This window comes from Chlorocebus sabaeus, chromosome 25 (assembly GCF_047675955.1).
Source record: "Chlorocebus sabaeus isolate Y175 chromosome 25, mChlSab1.0.hap1, whole genome shotgun sequence".
In the NCBI taxonomy this organism is placed as follows: Eukaryota; Metazoa; Chordata; class Mammalia; order Primates; family Cercopithecidae; genus Chlorocebus; species Chlorocebus sabaeus.
This window is the reverse complement of record NC_132928.1, coordinates 19,766,492-19,786,440: the sequence shown is the minus strand read 5'-3', so window position 1 is coordinate 19,786,440 and position 19,949 is coordinate 19,766,492. Positions and strand designations below refer to the sequence as shown.

General features: G+C 39.8%; 1 protein-coding gene across 2 annotated transcripts in view; it reads left to right on the top strand.

The window, feature by feature from the left end:
- HSD11B1 (hydroxysteroid 11-beta dehydrogenase 1) overlaps positions 1–19,731 on the top strand; it is a 49,067-nt gene extending 29,336 nt beyond the window's left edge. Inside the window, exons 6-7 of one of the 2 annotated variants that reach the window (XM_007988592.3) lie at positions 17,557–17,700; positions 19,173–19,731. In XM_007988592.3, coding sequence (XP_007986783.1) covers positions 17,557–17,700; positions 19,173–19,390 — 362 coding nt within the window. In that variant the 3' untranslated portion in view covers positions 19,391–19,731. The remainder of the gene's footprint in view (positions 1–17,556; positions 17,701–19,172) is intronic. The other variant, XM_073011537.1, reaches the window with a different exon arrangement.
- The last annotated feature ends 218 nt before the right edge of the window (positions 19,732–19,949 follow it).

Genomic DNA, 19,949 nt, shown 5'->3' with positions numbered 1-19,949 from the left:
CATGTGTTCGCTCACTCTGTCCACTGACAGGACCTGGGAGCACACTTGGTGCCCAGATCTTGTTTTCTAAATGTCATTCTCCACTAAAAAAAAGAAAAAAGAAAAAACCACCGAGGCTTCTTAGAGAAATGATTGATTCCAGGGCAGTGGCAAGAAAGGTACAAGATAAGCCTGAAAATCTTGTTCTGCCAGTAAGTACAGAACTGCTCAAAGGATAATAGGCACACATTACTAGGACACAGAAGCTAACTTTAAAGGGATCCCATTAGCCAAACCTAGAACCATTTGGGGCATCAAAATAAATAATAGTAACAGATTATCACCCACTGCAAAAACAGGAAATAAATCCATAAAATCATAAATAAATGCACGAATAAATAAATCAAGAGAGGGGAAGGATTTTTCATGAATGAATAAATCAAGAGAGGGGAAGAATTTTTCATGAAAGCCAACTAATAAGAAATGATGAACTTAGAAAATCACCATTTGGTAACCATAATTGTAATAATTCAGCCAGGAAGCAACAAAAGATGCTAAAACTAGTGGGTAAAAGTTAAACAAGGAAGAGGATATTTACATAGTCTCAAAGTACTACCCCCTGTGCAACAACAACCAAAAACACCACAAACGACCTGATTCAAAAATGGGCAAAGGATATATGATAGACCCACAGCTAACATCATACTGAATGGGGAAAACTGGAAACCTTTCCTCTAATAATTGGAACTAAACAAGGATGCCCACTTTCACCACTCTTATTCAACACAGTACGGGAAGTCCTAGCCAGGGCAATCAGGCAAGAGAAAGAAATAAAAGACATCCAAACTGGAAAACAGGAAGTCAAATTTTCATTCATTCACGTGACATGATTTTATAATCAGAAAAGCCTAAACACTACACAAAAAAACTCTTATAACTGATAAACAAGTTCAATAAAGTTGCAGTATACAAAATCAACGTACAAAAATCAACAGTGTCCCCATATGCTAGCAGCGATCAATCTGAAAAAAAAAAAAAAAAAAAAAAAAAAAAAGGTCAAGAAAGCAATCCCATTTACAATAGCTACAGAAAAAAAAAAAAAAAAAAAACTAGGAATAAATTTAACCAAGGAGGTGAAAGACCTCTACAGGAAAAACTATAAAACACCCATTAAAGAAATGGAAGAGGACACAAACAAATGGAAATATATGCCATGCTCACAGATTAGAATAAATTAATGTTGTTAAAATGACCATAATACCAAGAGCAATCTATAGATTCAGTACAATTCCTATCAAAATACCAATGACATTTTTCACAGAAATAGAAAAAAAAAAAAAAAAATTGTAGGGATCCAAATAGCCAAAGCAATCCTAAGCAAAACTGCAAGTAATACATTACCTGACTTGAAAATATATTAAAGGCTATAGTAACCAAAACAGCATGGTATTGGTATGAAAATAGACAGAACAATGGACAAGAATAGAGAGCCCAGAAATAAACGCATGTATTTACAGCCAAGTGATTTTCAACAAAGGCACCAAGAACATGCATTGGGGAAAGGACAGTCTCTACAATAAATGGTGCTGGAAAAACTAAACATTCATATGCAGAAGAATGAAATTAGATCTCTATCTCTCACCACATACAAAAATTAATGCACGACAGATTAAAGACTTAAATGTAAGACCTGAAACTATGAACCAAAGAAAATGTAGGAAGAACACTCCATGACATTGGTCTAGGCAAATATTTTATGACTAAGGCCCCAAGAGCACAGGCAACAAAAACAAAAATAGACAAAGAGGACTATATTAAACTAAAAACCTTCAGCATAGCAAAGGAAACAATCAACAAAGTGAAAAGACAACCTGGTTGATGGAAGAAAATATTTGCAAAATATCCATCTGACAAGGACTAATATCCAGAATATACAAGGTACCCAAATAACTCAATAGGAAAAAAAACTATGTGTTTTTAAAATGGGCAAAAGACCTGAACAGACATTTCTCAAAAAAAGACATTCAACGTATAAATGGTTAGCAAGTATATGAAAAATGCTCAACATCACTAATCATCAAGAAATTCAAATTAAAACTACAATGAGATATCATCTTATCAAATTGCTATTATCAGAAAGACAAAACATAACAGATACTAGTGTGGATGCAGAGAAAAGGGAACTCTTATATACTGTTGGTGGGAATGTAAATTATTGCAGTCACTATAGACAACAGTTTGGAGATTTCTCAAAAAAAACTAAAAATAGAACTATCATATGATACAGCAATCCTATTATTGGGTATTTATCCAAGAGACAGAAAATTGGCCAGGTGAAATGGATCATGCCTCTAATCCTAGCACTTTGGGAGGCCGGGGTGGACGGATCACTTGAGGTCAGGAGTTAAAGACCAGCCTGGCCAACATGGTGAAACCCCACCTCTACTAAAAATACAAAAATTAGCCAGGTGTGGTGGCCTGTGCCTGTAATCCAGTTACTTGGGATTATAGCTACTTGGGAGGCTGAGACAGGAGGCAGAGGTTGCAGTGAGCCAAGATCGTGCCACTGCACTTCAGCCTGGGCAAGAGGTTAGACTCCATCTCAAAAAAAAAGAAAAAAGAAAAAAGAAAGAAAATCAATATATCAAAGAGATATATGCAACTCCATTCATTTGCAGTAATGTGGATGGAACTGAAAGTCATTATGCTAAATGAAATAAGTCAGACACAGAAAGACAAACACTGCATGAACTCACTCATATGAGGGAACTAAAAAGGTTTATCTCATGAAGGTAGAGAGTAGAATGATAGTTAGCATAGTGTGGGCATAGTAGTTAGCATAATGATAGTTAGCAGCATGTGGGCAGGAGGGTGAAGAGGGGTTGGTTACTGATTACAAACATGCAGTTAGAAGGAATAATTTCTATTGTTCAATAGTAGAGTGACTATAGTTAGTAACTATGTATTGTACATTTCAAAATAAGTAAGGACTTGAAATGTTCTCAACACAAAAATAATAAATACTTGTGATGATGGATATCTTAAATACCCTTACTTGATCATTACATATTCTATGGATGTAACAATATCACAGGTACCCCATAACTATATATAAATATTATGTATCAACTTAAATTTTTTTAAAAATTTAATGGGCAAAGGACTTGAATAAACATCTTACCAAAGACAAACAAGTGGCCAGTAAGCACATGAAGAGATGCTAAACATCATTAATCATTAGGGAAATGCAAATTGAAACAACAATGAGATACCACCTCACAGCACTAGGATGGCTACTATCCCCCACACCCCTCAAAAAAAAAAAAAAAAAAAAAAAACAGAAATAGCAAGTATTGGTGAGAATGTGGGGAAATTGGAATGCTGTGTACTGTTGATGGGAATGTAAAATAGTACAGTCACTATGAAAAACAGTATGGCAGTACCTCAGAAAATTTAAAATAGAATTATCATGTGATCCAGCAATTCTAGTTCTGGGCATATACATAGAAGAACTGAAAGCAGGAGGCCGGGTGCGGTGGCTCATGCCTGTAATCCCAGCACTTCGGGAGGCCAAGGCAGGCGGATCACCTGAGGTCAGGAGTTCAAGACCAGCGTGGCCAATATGGTGAAACCCTGTCCCTACTAAAAATACAAAAATTAGCTGGGCATGGTGGCAGGCGTCTGTAATCCCAGCTTCTCAGGAGGCTGAGGCGGAGAATCGCTTGAACCTGGGAGGCGGAGGTTGCAGTGAGCCGAGATTGCGCCATTGCACTCCAGGCTGGGTGACACAGTGAGACTCCATCTCAAAAAAAAAAGGAAAGGAAAGGAAAGGAAAGGAAAGGAAAGGAAAGGAAAGGAAAGGAAAGGAAAGGAAAGGAAAGGAAAGGAAAGGAAAGGAGAGGAGAAAGGAAAGGAGAGGAGAAAGGAAAGGAGAGGAGAAAGGAAAGGAGAGGAGAAAGGAAAGGAGAGGAGAAAGGAAAGGAGAGGAGAAAGGAAAGGAGAGGAGAAAGGAAAGGAGAGGAGAAAGGAAAGGAGAGAGGAAAGGAAAGGAGAGAGGAAAGGAAAGGAGAAAGGAAAGGAAAGGAGAAAGGAAAGGAAAGGAAAGGAAAGGAAAGGAAAGGAAAGGAAAGGAAAGGAAAGGAAAGGAAAGGAAAGGAAAGGAAAGGAAAGGAAAGGAAAGGAAAGGAAAGGAAGCAGGGGTCTCAAAGAGATACTTGTATATCCATGTTCACACGAACAGTATTCATAATAGGGAAAACACTGTATGTTTCACTATTAGCAACCCAAGTGTCTATTGGCAGATGAATGGATAAGCAAAATGTAGTATGTATATACAATGAAATATTATTCAATCTTTAAAAGAAAAGAAATTCTGACACATGCTACAACATGGCAGGACCTTGAGGACATCATGCAAAGGGAAATAAGCCAGCCACAAAAAGAGAACGAACCCTCTGGTGTTGGTTTGCTCTTAGGATGGTGAAAGTTATACAAAGTCGAAAGTAGAAGGGTGGTTGCCAGGGGCTGGGGAAGGAGAGAATGCGGAGTTATTGTTTAATGGGTATAGTTAGTTTTGCTACATGAAAAGAGTTCTGGAGATGGATGGCGGTGATGGTTGCACAATAATATGAATGTACTGAATGCCCTTGAACTGTCTGCTTAAAACTGGTTAAGATAGGCCCCGGTGTGTGATGTTCCCCTCCCAGTGTCCATGTATTCTCATTGTTCAACTGCCACTTATGAGTGAGAACACACAGTGTTTGGTTTTCTGTCCTCGTGATTGTTTGCTGAGAATGATGATTTCCAGCTTCATCCATGTCCCTGCAAAGGACATGAACTCATCCTTTTTTATGGCTGTGTAGTATTCCATGTTGTATATGTGCCACATTTTCTTAATCCAGTCTATCATTGTGGACATTTGAGTTGGTTCCAAGTCTTTGCTATTGTGAATAGTGCCGCAATAAACATACGTGTGCATGTGTCTTTATAGTAGCATGATTTATAATCCTTATAAAGGATTGCTGGGTCAAATGGTATTTCTAGTTCTAGATTGGCTGGGGGAGGGGTAGCATTAGGAGAAATCCCTAATGTAAATGACTAGTTGATGGGTGCAGCAAACCAACATGGTTCATGTATACCTATGTAACAAACCTGCACGTGGTGCACATGTACCCCAGAACTTAAAGTATAATTTTAAAAAAATGGTTAAGATAGGTTTTTTTTAAAGTACCACCCAAAAAAAAAAAACCAAAAACAAAAACAAAAAAAAACTTACTGATTACGAGGGGGAAGAGAGTAATTTTACAGAAGAGAAACCTGATAGACGGCACCTGAATTAAATGATCGTGGTTAAATAACATCAACAGTAATGGAATAAATTGAAAACATGTATCACTTGATGGGGTGCAATGTGAAGAACACAAGTTACTTCTGTGAACCTGCCAAAATGCATAACCTGAATCAAATCATGAGGAAACACCAGACAAATCCAAACTGAGGGACATTCATCAATAGTGCGCTAGTAAATGTTTAACAACAAGCTATCCAGAAAGGAAGAATCAAAAGCCCTGATTTGTAGCCTTTCCATGGAATCAACACTCCCATGATGACCATATCCACATGACATTCTCCTGCTTGCAAAATTTATAAACATTTAACCACCAGCTCTCACAATCTAGTACGAGCCAGCTTCAGCATATCAGCTTGTACAAAATAACTGGCTGTACTCTCCAACAGTGCCAAGGTCATGAAAATAAAGGAAAGACTGCAGAATCGTTGCAGAGCAAAGGCAACTGAAGAGTCATGACAACTAAATGCCAACACATGATCCTCGATTGGATCCTTTTGCTATAAAGGGTATTATTGGGACACATGACAAAATTTGAACAGAGTCTGTGGATTAGATAACATGGATACATCAATGTTACTGTACTGGGTTGAACAGTGGCCCCCCAAAAGATATATCTACATCCTACCTGCCTGAACCTGTGAATGCAACCTTATTTGGACAAAGGGTCCTTGCAGATGTAATTAAGTTAAGGATCTTGTGATGAGATCATCCTGGATTAGCCAAGTGGGCTCTTAATCCACTGCCAAATGTCCTTATAGAGTCAGAGGAAGAGAAGACACAGACAGAGAGAAGAAAAGGCCATGTAAAGATGCAAAGTAGAGATTGTGACATAGCCACAAGGAATGCCAGGGGCCACCAGAAGCTGGAAAAGGCAAGGAAGCACTCTCTCTTAGAGCCTTTGAGGGGAATGCGGCCCTGCCAACACATTGATTTCAGACTTCTTGACTCCAGCACTGTGAGAGAATAAATTTCTGTTGTCTTAAGCCACCCAGTTTGTGGTAATTTGTTATGACAGCCCTAGGAAACTAATAAATTCCCTCATTTTGATGACTGTATTGTGATTATGTAGGACAGTGTCCTTCTGTGTAAGAAATGAACACTAAGTATTTGGGGGAGATGGGACATGAGGTCAGCAATGACCTCAATTACAGCTATTACCCTCAAATGGCTCAGCAGAAAAAAAAAAATAGGTTGTGTATACTATTCTTGCAACTTTTCCCTAAGTTTAAAATTATTTCAAGAGAAAAAATAATAATAATAATAATAATTCCCCATCCTGGGAGTCTAGTGACTTGGAGGAAGTATGAGAGTGAATTTTGTGGGGCTTTTTCTGGGTTCTTCGGAGATCCCCTGCAGGAGACACCACTGCTGCCGCCCATTCTCCCTGCAGTTCCCTTTGTGTGAGCAATGCCTTCTCTAGCTCATTACTTTCAGTTCAGCTTTCTCCTCAGCTCCTAGGCTTCAATCAGCCCAGCCCACTTGGCCCAGTCTACCCCACCATCCCTGGGCAGGTGACCCCAGGCAAGCCCCCATCCACAGGATCCACACTGGGCCTCTGGGAAGTCAATCCTTGGACTACATGGTTGATCCCACAGTGCACTCAGCTTTGTTCTCAAGCAAGGGCAGTTCCAGCCCTCCCTGTTGCCTTTAGACTTTAGATGTGAGTCAAATTCCAGTCCCTGAACTCCAGGGGACATATTAAAAGTTCTCCAAATAATGCTGTTGAGGGCCCTCTCATGTGGCTTAAGGGGAGAGGGATGAAACTGCCCTGAGCATCGGTGGATATAGGCACAAGACACTGAGAACTCTTTCTTATCCAAGGGTGATTTAGGCTAGGCACAGGTGATTAGGCAATGCAGGCAGAACTGGTTTGGGCCCACCCTTCAACTGTGGATGTTCTTCAAATCTATTCTTTTATTCTTGCCTTAGAAGATGTGCTGATACTCTGAGACTTTAGGAAGAACTCCATTTTACATCCTGTCAACAGGCCCCATACCTGCATAGAAATATTCTTGCCAAAGTCACCTCGTGAAATTTAGTAACAAGTTTTATCTTATTTATCTCTGCTACATTTTGTGCTGTTTCAACACCATATGCTCTTTCCTAGTGATCAGCCAAAACATTGCCCTGGGTTTTCTCTGGCCACCTTAACTGTCCCCTCTCAGTCTCAGGTTTCTTGGCAACTCTCCAACCTTAATTGTTGGTTTCCTCAGGATTCTTCTATCCTAAACTCTCTTCTCTTTTCACTCAACACACTTTCCCTGGATACATCCATTCACTGCATTGCTTCAGTTATCACTGGATTGTGGGATGTCTCAATACTTATGATGAAACCTCAGGTCTTCTGGGGTATGGAGAAGACAGGTGGATTTATCTTGAGAGCCCAACTCAATCCAAACAACTAAAGAGTTTAGACCATGAGGGTCTCAACTGAGCAAGGATTTTTAGGAAGAGCTGGGAAAAATGGAGGGCAGGATCCAGGATGACTCTCTGGCCTTGAAGCCATTTAGGCCTGATGCACTGCAAATTTACGCACATTCATTTGCCTGGGGTTGCTCTAAAAGTGTGAAGGCAGGCAGGAATGAAGTTCTTCAATCCTTGTGCACTCCCTTCTGAGCAATCAATTAAAGCAGTCTAAAATCCACCTTTGAATTGGTAATCATTTCAAAATATCAGCAAGGCAGTTAGGGATGGAGGGTAGAGAGAGGATGAACGAAAGCACGTAGGCCTCCTTTTGACCTCTTCTACTCAGCTAACAAGGCTCAGTACATGGTTTCTTTGCCAGCTCTCTGGCTCTTACTGTTTCTACAGTGGCTAAGTCCCAGCATTTCTGGGACAGAGCTAATTACAAACATTCTGTCCCACTTATCATCATGTCTGCCTTCATCCTTCTAAGACTCTGTGTCCCATATTTTGCTTCAGAAAATATAGTCACCATAGCTCTGTTTCTTAGTGTTCTAAAACTTCCCAGAAAGCTAGCTGCCATCTTTCTCTTCTGCTGTGATGGCCCCACCCTCCCACATAAGCCAAAACTTAACCTTGGGTAGAAACGCTCAGGCTTCCGACCCCCTCAATTCCATGACTGCTTCATGCATATTAGAACAGTGCATTTATTTACTTATTAATTTTATTTAATTGAGCATATACACTAGCACATCTTTTTTTAAAAAAACTGGTAGTCCAACAAGTGGATCTCACAGGGTACAATCAGAAAACAAGTTGATTCTTTCCTCCCACTGCCTGTTCAAACCTGTTCTGTGGGCAGGTCCTCCCTGAGCCTGGACATGAGCTAGGGCAGATGGTAATACTTTTCTGGTTATTCCAGGTTAGTAAAAAATCCTATGGCTGCCTCCAGTCCCCAGAATAGTCTCATTTCTGAATAGGTAAAATGTCTAGTCATGTGCAATTTAACTTTAACCAAAGCTTCTCCCCTTGCTAAGCTGGAACCTGCTGTTGGTAGGAAATGTGTTTGTTCTTTCCTCTCTTTCCTCACCTCCTCCCCACTGCTTGACCCCCTCTAGCCTGTCTTGGGTTAAAGGAAAAGGGAGAATGCAGGGAAGAGGATAAGGAGTAGGAAAGGTCTTATTTGACTGGCACCCAGCTAACACATTGGTCTTCTCTTGACATTCAGAACTCATGCTCTCTGACCACTTGGTGGATGTTCAAATCTGACTCTTGCATTGCATGCCTTTGTGGATTCTTTGGAGGCCCTTTCTGGAATACTAGTAATTCTTCTTGTGGTTTGGGCAGCAGTTGCTTATGTTATTTCCTTTGGGCCCTGAGATTACAGTGGGAATATAAGAGAATACACTCACCACTTCAGGCTGTCCTTTTGGGCAGAATTGGAAATGGCTCCAGAAGAGAAGGGATAGGTCCTGGGACAAGGCCCACAGGGTGGTGAGCAGAGTGTGGGCTGGATTTCAGGTCCACCTACAAGGGAGAGTTTCCATAGGTGTGACACAATTTGGGCTATGCAATGGCTTTGCCCATAGCCATGGCCTCTCAGATTGAGTCAGACCCCAGTCCCCCTTGTTGCTCATCAAACTCTTTGGGACAAGCTCTCTGAGGTCTCTTTGAAGTCACTCTCACAAAGACTGACGTGAGGAAAATCCCCCACCCCTTCTTTTTAGAAGATCAATGAGACATTGCTAATTTCTTCTCCCTAACTCCCATCCTCTCTGGCCTCCCAGTGTCAGCCCCTTTATTTCCTTGGGATGTTTGTTTGTGTTTCCATGTTCCCCGTAAGTGCACAGGTGGTCTGGAACCTCCCTTCAGAACGTGGAAGCCTTTGCCAATTACTGTGATGTTCTCAGCCTTTGAACCTCAGCTGAAACTAAAGCAGAAAAAGTCAAATTTTAACATCCTGTTACATGTTGTTTACTCCACTTTGACCAGGCCTTTTGACTCATGGAACCTTTTTTAAAAAATAAAAATCTAGATTTTTAGAGGGATTTTGCCCTTTTCAGCTTTCTGAAACTTCTAAATATAGTTTACATAGAGCAGAACGTAGGGATTTCCTCACACAAGCTAATTCGCACTATGTGGAAAAATGTTTAAGAACGGACTTGTGAATAGAAATAGACTTTAATTAAATGCACCAAGGTTGTTTGGGACTAGAACCTGGAAGATTTTTCTCTCTTCTCTTCATTTTTTTTCTGCTTTTTTTTTTTTTTTTTAATATATATTCCAGATTTCCTTTAGTGAGCCTAGACTGGTTCGCAATCCTTGTCTGCAATTCCAAAACCCAAAAAGGCTATGGGAAAACAAATGGAAACAATAATAAAACTCCAAAAACTAAGGATTTTCTTTGCATAATTAAATCTACCTAATGAATTTAACCTGAACTGAAGTGAGGCTACGTAAATCCTTCCTTTATCTCAGTATTAACTTTCCAATGTTTTAGTGCAGAAATAATAACAGGCTCTCATACAGGCTGCCTCCTCTAACCCTACTGGAGATGCGATGTAATGTCTATTATATGCCCATACCACCATCTAAAATCCAAAAATAAATTTAATTTCCATAATACATCTGACTCTAAGAGTTTTGGATAAGTGTTCATAAGTCTGTACTTTTGTAAAAGAATAACTACAATAAACTTTGCTATTATTTTCCTTGTCTTACTAGCTTCTCACTGTCTATCTAACTCCTGCCTCTAATTTTTGTACAAGCCATTCTTCCACCTCCCTTGTCCTTCATGTACTTCCTTTCATCAAGTAGAATTTACAACCTACCTCCTCCAGTCCAATATATTTCTTCACCTGAGCATCCAGTTTAGATTTGAAATACATGTTTTCCTTAGTCATGCCAGTTTGGGTTTTAAAGAGACTTAATTCATAATTCAGTGACTGCTCACCCAGCTGTCGTTGTGGGACTTTAGCCTCTCCCAAAGACCTCTCTCCATTTCTTCCAGGAGTTCCTAGATGATGTTCAACAAGCTTAGGCCACCATGCCTTTCCTGCCCCACACTCATTCTCAAAATGCACTATAAATGTCATTTATGGATAAAGCCACTCTTTCCTACTGAGCTCTTTAGCACAGTACTCTACTCCAGAAACAGACTAGAAGAATGGGGGGCGGGGGCGGGGTGCAGAGCTCAAATCCACAGGTTAATGGTCCTTATTTGCACATGGTCCTTGTATGCATTGAATTTAAGTACTGGCTTAAACATTTACAGATCAATAGCAGGTCACAAAATCTGAGAGATGTCAACAACAGCTATAGTCATATGTGATTATGTTACAGTGTACCTCATGCATAGTCTTCATAATAAAGGCTAATTATATGCTTGCATAATAGTTCATTTTTTTCACCATCTAAAAGTGGGCAGATCTCAAGGTCAAGAGATTAAGACCATTCTGGCCAACACAGTGAGACCCCATCTCCACTAAAAACACAAAAATCAGCCAGGCATGGTGCCACGCACCTGTAGTCCCAGCTACTCAGGAGTCTGACGCAGGAGAATCACTTGAACCCGGGAGGCATAGATTGCAGTGAGCCAAGATTGCGCCACTGCACTTCAACCTGGCAACAGAATGAGACTCCGTCAAAAAAAAAAAAAAATTTTTTTTTAGGCTGGGCACAGTGGCTCATGCCTGTAATCCTAGTACTTTGGGAGGCCAAGGCAGGAGGATCACTCGATGCCAGGGATTTTAGGCCAGCCTGTGCAACATAGTGAGACGTTGTCTCTACAAAAAATAAAAAATAAACTAGCCAAGCGCAGTGGCATGCATCTGTAACCCCAGCAACTCAGGAGGCTGGGGTGGGAGGATGAGCTATGATCTCACCACTGTGCTTTAGCACTTCAGCCTGGGTGGGTGACAGAGTGAGATCCTGTTTCTAATAACAAAAGAAAACAAAAAACAAAAAACAAAAAACCTTTTTTAACCATGCATGCATCCATGTCATGAATTTTTCAGGTGGTCTTCTGACATGTCTGGCTCCTTCACTACTTCTCTCCTTTCTTCTGCTTTCACTTTCTCTCTTCTCTTACTTAACCTCCTTCTCCTACAAAACCATTTAGGATTCTTCTATGTACCTTGAGCATAACCCGAGGCATAATTAAGGATAGGCAATGTGATGCATGAGCTCCATGAGTGGTATAAAAATAACTGCTCTATGAATGCAGACTATGGCTTCACAGGATATCTTGCTTCTGCATCTCTGTTGCCACCTAGACAAACACATTAAATGTCATAGTCAATATCTTTATTGTTATCTAGGGGTGCGTAGTGGGCTGAATGGTGGTCCTCCCCCAAAAGATATGTCCACCTAGATCCTGTGAACGTGACCTTAAGTGGACACATAGAAAGTCCTTGAGGATGTAACTAAGATCTCAAGATGAAATCATCCCAGATTATCTGAGAGGCCCTGAATCCAATGACAAGTGACCTTATAAGAATAGTAAAAGAGACAGACAGAAGAGAAGAAAGTGATGTGAAGATGGAGGCAGAGACTGGAGCTGTCAGCACAACTCAGCTCCAACTGCCAGCAGACATGAGAAGCTAGAAGAGACAAAAAAGGATTCCTTGCTATAGCTTTTGTAGGAAGCATGGCTGTGCTGATAACTTAGTTTTGGACTTCTGGATTCCAGTACTGTAAGAGAACACATTTCTGTAGTCTTATGCTACCAAGTTTGTGGTAATTTGTTATGGCAGCCCTGGGAAATGAACACAAAGGGACTAGGAATGACTAGCCCTGTCTATTTATGGGTATCCTCATCTGTCAGCTTAGAAGTGAAAATAATACTGCTATTCATAAATTTTGCCTATTTTGGACTCAACTATCAAAACAGAGAGAATCCTCACCAACGCTCTTCCTGCGTTGGGTTTAACACATGGCTCCTGGAAAACACACATATAAAGAACGGTGGCTTCTGTAGAGGAAGTACCACTTAGTGTTCAAGAGTGTGGGCCACTAGAGTCAAATTTGAATCCTAGTTTGAATCCTGCTTCTCCTACTCATGAACCTTGAAACTTTCAGCATTTATTCTTTAGACTCTAGACTGGCACATAAGAGCTAAATAAATTTCAGAGGTTATTGTGTTTGTTCCATATGCTTGCTTACTTTTGCAGAATACTTGTCTCTGCTTACTTACCCCTCTCCATAGCTGAAAATGGCTATCGCAGTCCCAACCTTACATGACCTTTTCATTCAAAATCCAACAGCAGGAATCAGAATCTTTTCGTCGCTCTTTCAATTTCTTGAAAGAGAGACCATGATGTGTGTTCAAGCCAGTGTGCACATTCGTGATAACTGGGCCAACCTTCCATGGCTAGAAAGATAAAATCTCTGCGAAGGGGATGAGGGCAGGAAGGCCATGGCAATCATTTCTAGCACACTGTAGCTTTTCACATTTTATATATTCAAACCTATTTATGTCTTCCTTCATAATATGCACCTCCAGTTTCATGCTTTAAAAGGTATCTCTAACTTTGAGATTGGAAATTCACCTATAGCTTTAATTTTTTTACTTTTCACATATACTCTGTGATCTAATTTGAATTTATTTATTAGAATGCCGCTTTTTTTCTCCAAGTAACTAGCTATTTGTCCCAACATTATTTTTTGAATAGCTCCTACTTTTCTCACCAATTTGAATACTAATACTGCTAACAATAATAGCATTTTCTGAATGCTTTCTATGTGCCAGAGTTTGTGCTAAGTATATTACATGGGTTACTCCAGCTTGGTTATATTATTATCCACATACTATAGCTAAGAATTGGCATACTTGGGATTCACACCTGGGTCATCTGACTCCAGAGCTCATACTTTTAGTTACTGTGCTATTCTTATAAGTAATATGGATCTATTTTTGTCTCAAACAATAAGGAAAATAATTGACATAACTGGAAGTCCAGATGTAGGGCAGGCTTCACAGTTGACTTGGCTGAAGCTCAGTGTCCCCGTGATTCTCTTGGCTCTGCTCTCTTCCATGTGTGGCTTCATCCTCAGGCTGACAATGAGATAGTTGCAGCAATTCCCACCCCCATATCAATGCACAAAAATGTGTCAGAAGAAAAAAAGGATTGCTACTCTCAGAAACTCTTCCAGAAAAACACTAACTTTTTGAGACACTCCAACAAAATTTTCTTCAAGTCTCATTGGTCCAAAATGAGCCACATGGCCATTCCTGTATCAATCATGAGTAAGAAGAATGGGATAAAATAGATTACATAAGCTCACACCTACAGTTAGGAATTATGTCAGCTTTCTTTCGGCACATGGGCTGCATAGAAGTGGGGATAACTATCAATAAGAAGTAAGTTCAGCTGTCAGATACAGAAAACCTAAAATAATAGTGGACTCAATAAGCTAGAATTTAGGCTGGGCATGGTGGCTCATGCCTGTAATTCCAACACTTTGGGAGGCTGAGGCAGGTGGATCACTTGAGGTCAGGAGTTCAAGACCAGCCTGGCGAACATGGCGAAATCCTGTTTCTACTAAAAATACAAAAATTAGCTGGGTTTGGTAGCTCACACCTGTAATCCCAGCTACTCAGGAGGTTGAGGCAGGAGAATCACTTGAACTTGGGAGGCAGAAGTTGCAGTGAACCAAGATCATGCCATTGCACTCCAGTCTGGGCAACAGAGCAAGACTCTGCCTCAGAAAAACAAAACAAAACAAAATACCAGTAAGTTAAAATTTAAATCAGGTCTGAAGGTAGGCAGTATAGGGCCAGGAGAGTATGACAGCTCCATGGTCACCAAGGTTCCTTCCTTCTATCTAAACTATCTAAATGTTTTGCCATCCTCAACATGTGGCTTCTACCTCATGGTCCAAGATAGGTCTGGAGCCACAGTCATTACATCCACCTTCAGACACCAAGAAGGACAAAGGAGTGGGAAGGAGAGACTGGCTTCTCCCTTTAAGGATGTGTCCCAACATTGAAACCAAAACTAAAGATACAACAAAAAAGAGAAAACCACAGGCCAATATCCCTGATGAACACAGATGCAAAAATCCTCAACAAAATACTAGCAAACAGAACTCAACAACATTTTAAAGGATCATTCATCATGACCAAGTAGGATTCATCTCCAAGATGCAAGGATGGTTCAATATAAGCAAATCAATAAATGTGATACATCGCATCAATAGAATCAAAGACAAAAACTGTATGATCATTTCAGTAGATAATGAAAAAGCATTTGGTAAAATGCAACATCCCTTCATTATAAAAACCCTCAACAAATTGGGTATAGAAGGGATATACCTCAACATGATAAAGGCCATATATGACAAATCTATAGCTAATACCTTACTGAACAAGGAAAAATTGAAAGCCTTTCCACTAAGATTTGGAACAAGAGAGTGATGCCAACTTTCACCACTTTTATTCAACGTAGTACTGGAAGTTCTAGCCAGAGCACTTAGACAAGAGAAAGAAATAAAGGGCATCCAAGTTGGAAAGAAAGAAGTCAAAAACCTCACTGCAACTTAACAAAGAGAGATTCCTTCTTCTCAGGTAATAGTTTAGGCCTGGTTTTGGTGGACTTACATGATGTCTTCAAGAATCCAAGGTCATTCCACATTTCTGTTCAACCATAATTAACATTAGCTTTTCCTATAGTTCACAAACTGACTGCTACAATTCTAGCCATCATATCTTAGGTTCATTAGGAGGAAAGGAGAAAGGCAAAATTTAAAAGTTGCATGCCACCTGAATCCATCTAATTTATCAGGAAATCAATATCTTTCCTAGAAACCTCATCTGTTAGATTTCTCATTGGCCAGAACTGTTACGTCGCATGGCTTATTAGGGCAAGGAAATCTCAGGGAGATGAGATTTGCACAATGGAAATGTAATAATAATGAATTTTAAAATGATTATGTTGCTGTCCTGAACAAAATCAGACTCTATTATTAAAGAAGGAGGAATGGATATTGAGTAGATTACACTGTTTACTATAATTTTCCATCTAGAATATTTTTTGGTATATGATATAAAACAGTTAATTTTTTCCAATTAGTTAACCACCTTTCTCAGCATCTTTATTAAATAACCCATCCTTTCTTCATTGGTTTGACATACAACATATTATATTTGAAACATACAGAAATTCCAATTCTGGTAACTGCAGAGTGGCACCTAAAAGACCATTCTTCCACAGATTACAACTATAAACTTTTGACAAAATATCGACAACAACCATTGAAAGCACTGGAGATTAACCAAGAGCAGATAGAAAATGGAGGGTTATTGACACTTGGAAGAAGGAAATGACAGTAGGCGAATTTCCCACTTGTATAGCTTTATGCCTAAGGGCAGCCCCAATCAGTGCCATATCTGGGATAGAAACCTGCCATCTTGCCAACATGAATAGCTAGAAGGAAGAGGCTGGGGTTACCATAACAGCTGGAATGTAAAGGGGGATATGCTGGAAAAGAGAGTCACAGTGGAGAAACACTGAATCCTATACATAAGTTCTGTCCAAATCTCTAGTTGTTCTCTGAACAATGCATGGGCAATGCAGAAATCAGGCAGCCAAGTTAAGATTCAAATAATTGAAAAGAGATTTCAGCTGATACTTATTACAAGAGACAGCGTTTCACCCAAGTTAACTGGCCACTTAAAAAAAAAAAAAAAATCAACACTCTTTGGAGGAATGTGACAGAATCCAGGCACCCTGCAACGTATCATTCACAATATCCAGGATACGATAAAAAATTAACACCCATACAAGAACAGTAAATATGACCCATACTTAGGAGGAAAGGAAATCAATAAAGATCAATCTTAAAATTACCCAAACTCTGGAATTAGCAGACAATTGATTTTAAAGTAATTGCTGTAACAATGCTCGGTAAAGACTGTAGGGTCTCAGGTCACTTCTACTCTCCCTTCCTAAAAAGAGTATTAATAATATTTTATCCTATTAGGCATATGTTCACATATCCTTCAAAAAACTTGAGTGAGAATTAAGCAGTCTGGTGAACTTTTTTTTTAAAAAAAGTGGTTTTGGGTAGAAAAGCAAACACAGGATTTTTTTGTTTTTGTTTTTTTTTGAGATGGAGTCTCTGTCACCCAGGCTTCTGTGTGGTGGCAAGATCTCAGCTCACTGCAACCTCCGACTCCCAAATTCAAGTGATTCACCTGCCTCAGCCTCCTGAGTAGATAGGACTATAGGCGTGCACCCAGCTAATTTTTGTATTTTTAGTAGAGATGGAGTTTCACCATGTTAGTCAGGCTGGTCTCGAACTCCTGACCTCAAGTGATCTGCCCACCTTGGCCTCCCAAAGTGCTGGGATTATAGGTGTGAGCCACCGCACCTGGCCAGGACAGTGTTTTTTTAAATCCCTTTGTAAGGAAAGTAAAACATACCCTTTCCATTGTCAACAGGTCACTGAGTTGGCAGAGATCACTTGTCAAACTCTTGGATCCCCAGCACTTGGTTCAGAGGTGGAAGAGTTAGCAGCTGTGGAATTACATGGCTCTTTTGTAGCCTCGCTTGTTTATCACCTTTACTAAAACCCTAAACAGTCCCTCTTCAATGAAGGCTGTCCTGTAGCCCAATCCCACCCCATGCCTTCGATACCTTAATGTTTTTTTTTTCAAAATTCAATACAGCAGTATAATTTCCATGGGGAATATAGAGAAACTAAGACTCAAAGGGGTAAAAGGACACCATAGGAGTTACAAAGCCTACTACAGATAAAGATCAGCTCTGTCAGAAGCTGAAATGGGCCGCCTTATTAACCCATTTCTTTAATCTATCATCTAGGGAAAGTGGCTTATCCAATGGTTGCTGCCTATTCTGCAAGCAAGTTTGCTTTGGATGGGTTCTTCTCCTCCATCAGAAAGGAATATTCATTGGCCAAGGTCAATGTATCAATCACTCTCTGTGTTCTTGGCCTCATAGACACAGGTAAGGTCAAGACTTCGAATAATTACCTGCAGATGAACTGTCTGCCTTACCATTGTGGATAAACAAAGGTGCTGAACTCCTCGACCTCATGTGTAATGCACTAAAAATGAACCAGTGCAGAAAGCACTAGCTGTCTCATTTAAAGGCATTTCTGTCACCAGTGGAGGCTCTGGCTATTCTTTGAATCTCCTTTCCATTTTGATTACCAAGGTGGCTGGGTCTCACCACATTCATCATTTAACCCTTTGCTGAACACCTTATGTCCTCATGGACACTCAATGACCATTATGTTCCTATATGAGACTTATCAAATACAAGTTTGTGTTTCTTAAAAGCATCACCAGTAATAAGACACACTGGTATCATGAACTCTTTGATGTGATGTGCTGAGAAGGACACAACATCATTTTTGTAGTGTTCTTGCCAAAATACATGACCCCACTCCAATCATAAGAGAACAATGAACAAACCCAAATCAAGGAACATTTTATAAAACATTTGGTCAGTATTCTTCAAAAGTATCAAGGCCATGAGATACAAGGAAAGGCGGAAGAACTGTCACAGATTAGAAGAAAGATGGGAAGAAATTACTACTAAGTGGAATCCTGGATAAAATCCAGGAACATAAAAGGAACATTAGTGAAAAAATAAGTTCTGTAGTTTAGTTAATATATTGTATCAATTCTAATACATTATTGTATTAGATTATTATTGTACCTGTCCTAAATGATTGCACAATGGTTATGTGTGATGTTGCAAACAGGGGGAGCAAATGTGGAATATAAGGGGGTACTGCATGTAATTTTTACAACTTTTCTGTTAAGTCCAAATACAAGTTTATCTAAAACATGTGGCAGATATTAAAAGAAAATTCCCTTTGAAGAGTAATTGAGTAGTAGTTAGAGAAGTAAAGAAAGAGATCAAGGCCCAGAGGGAAACAAGAAAGGAATGGAGAGAGAGAGAAGTTGTACAAGATGGACATGAAAACTTGGAAAGAGAGAGAAGTGAAAGTGGTGACAAGGGAGCAAAAGCCTGGATTCTTGAGTATCTCTTCCTTTTATAAGACAGTAAGTCATTATCATACAGCACTCTGGTTTTGCCCACTGGCACTTCCCATTAGCTACTGAGTCATTATGAGACTTCTATCCTCATTCTGCTCCCCCATATTACTTCTCCGCCTCCAACCAAAATACCCAAGAGAGAAGCATGATTCAGATCTCCTGAGTAATCACCTCTAACTGCTCCCATCAATCTCCATCCAGGAAGGCAAGGCCCCTATTAACACTAAGGCCTCTCTTTGCCCAACAGACTAATATACACAGTCTCTTCATGTATTCCCTATAGCGCCTGTAAGGCTTGCAGAGCAAACACTGCCAAAAGCCCCTGACAGCTAAGTAGTTGATGTCTCCAGGCCTTCCATCATGTAGACTGTCCTAGTTGGATAACCCTACTCTTCCCTTGTCATTCTATAGACACAGCCATGAAGGCAGTTTCTGGGATAATCAATATGCAAGCAGCTCCAAAGGAGGAATGTGCCCTTGAGATCATCAAAGGGGGAGCTCTGCGCCAAGAAGAAGTATATTATGACAGCTCACTCTGGACCACTCTTCTGTTGAGAAATCCATGCAGGAAGATCCTGGAATTTCTTTACTCATCGACCTATAATATGGACAGATTCACAAAAAACTAGGAACTCTCTGAGGGCTGGGCATGCTGAGGGATTTTGGGACTGTTCTGTCTCATATTTATCTGAGCTCTTGTCCATGAAGACATCTTCCCAGAGTGTCCCCAGAGACATGCAAGTCATGGGTCACACCTGACAAATGGAAGGAGTTCCTCTAACATTTGCACAATGGAAATGTAATAATAATGAATGTCATGCACCACTGCAGCCAGCAGTTATAAAATTGTTAGTAAACATAGGTATAATTACCAGATAGTTATATTAAATTTATCTCATATATAATAATATGTGATGATTAATACAATATTAATTATAATAAAGGTCACATAAATGTTATAAATTCATAACTGGTAGCTATAACTTGAGCTTATTCAGGATGGTTTCTTTAAAACCATAAACTGTGGTCTGAACTCTTTATCTGTTCCTGAGTGGAAGAAATCGCCCTAATCTTTGTTTGGTGAGGAATATTGTGTCTTTATCTTTTCTGTATATGTCTGATATTCTTCATATTATTGCATATTGCTCCTCTGGGAAAGAAGACACCTAGGCCTAAGGAACTAGGGCA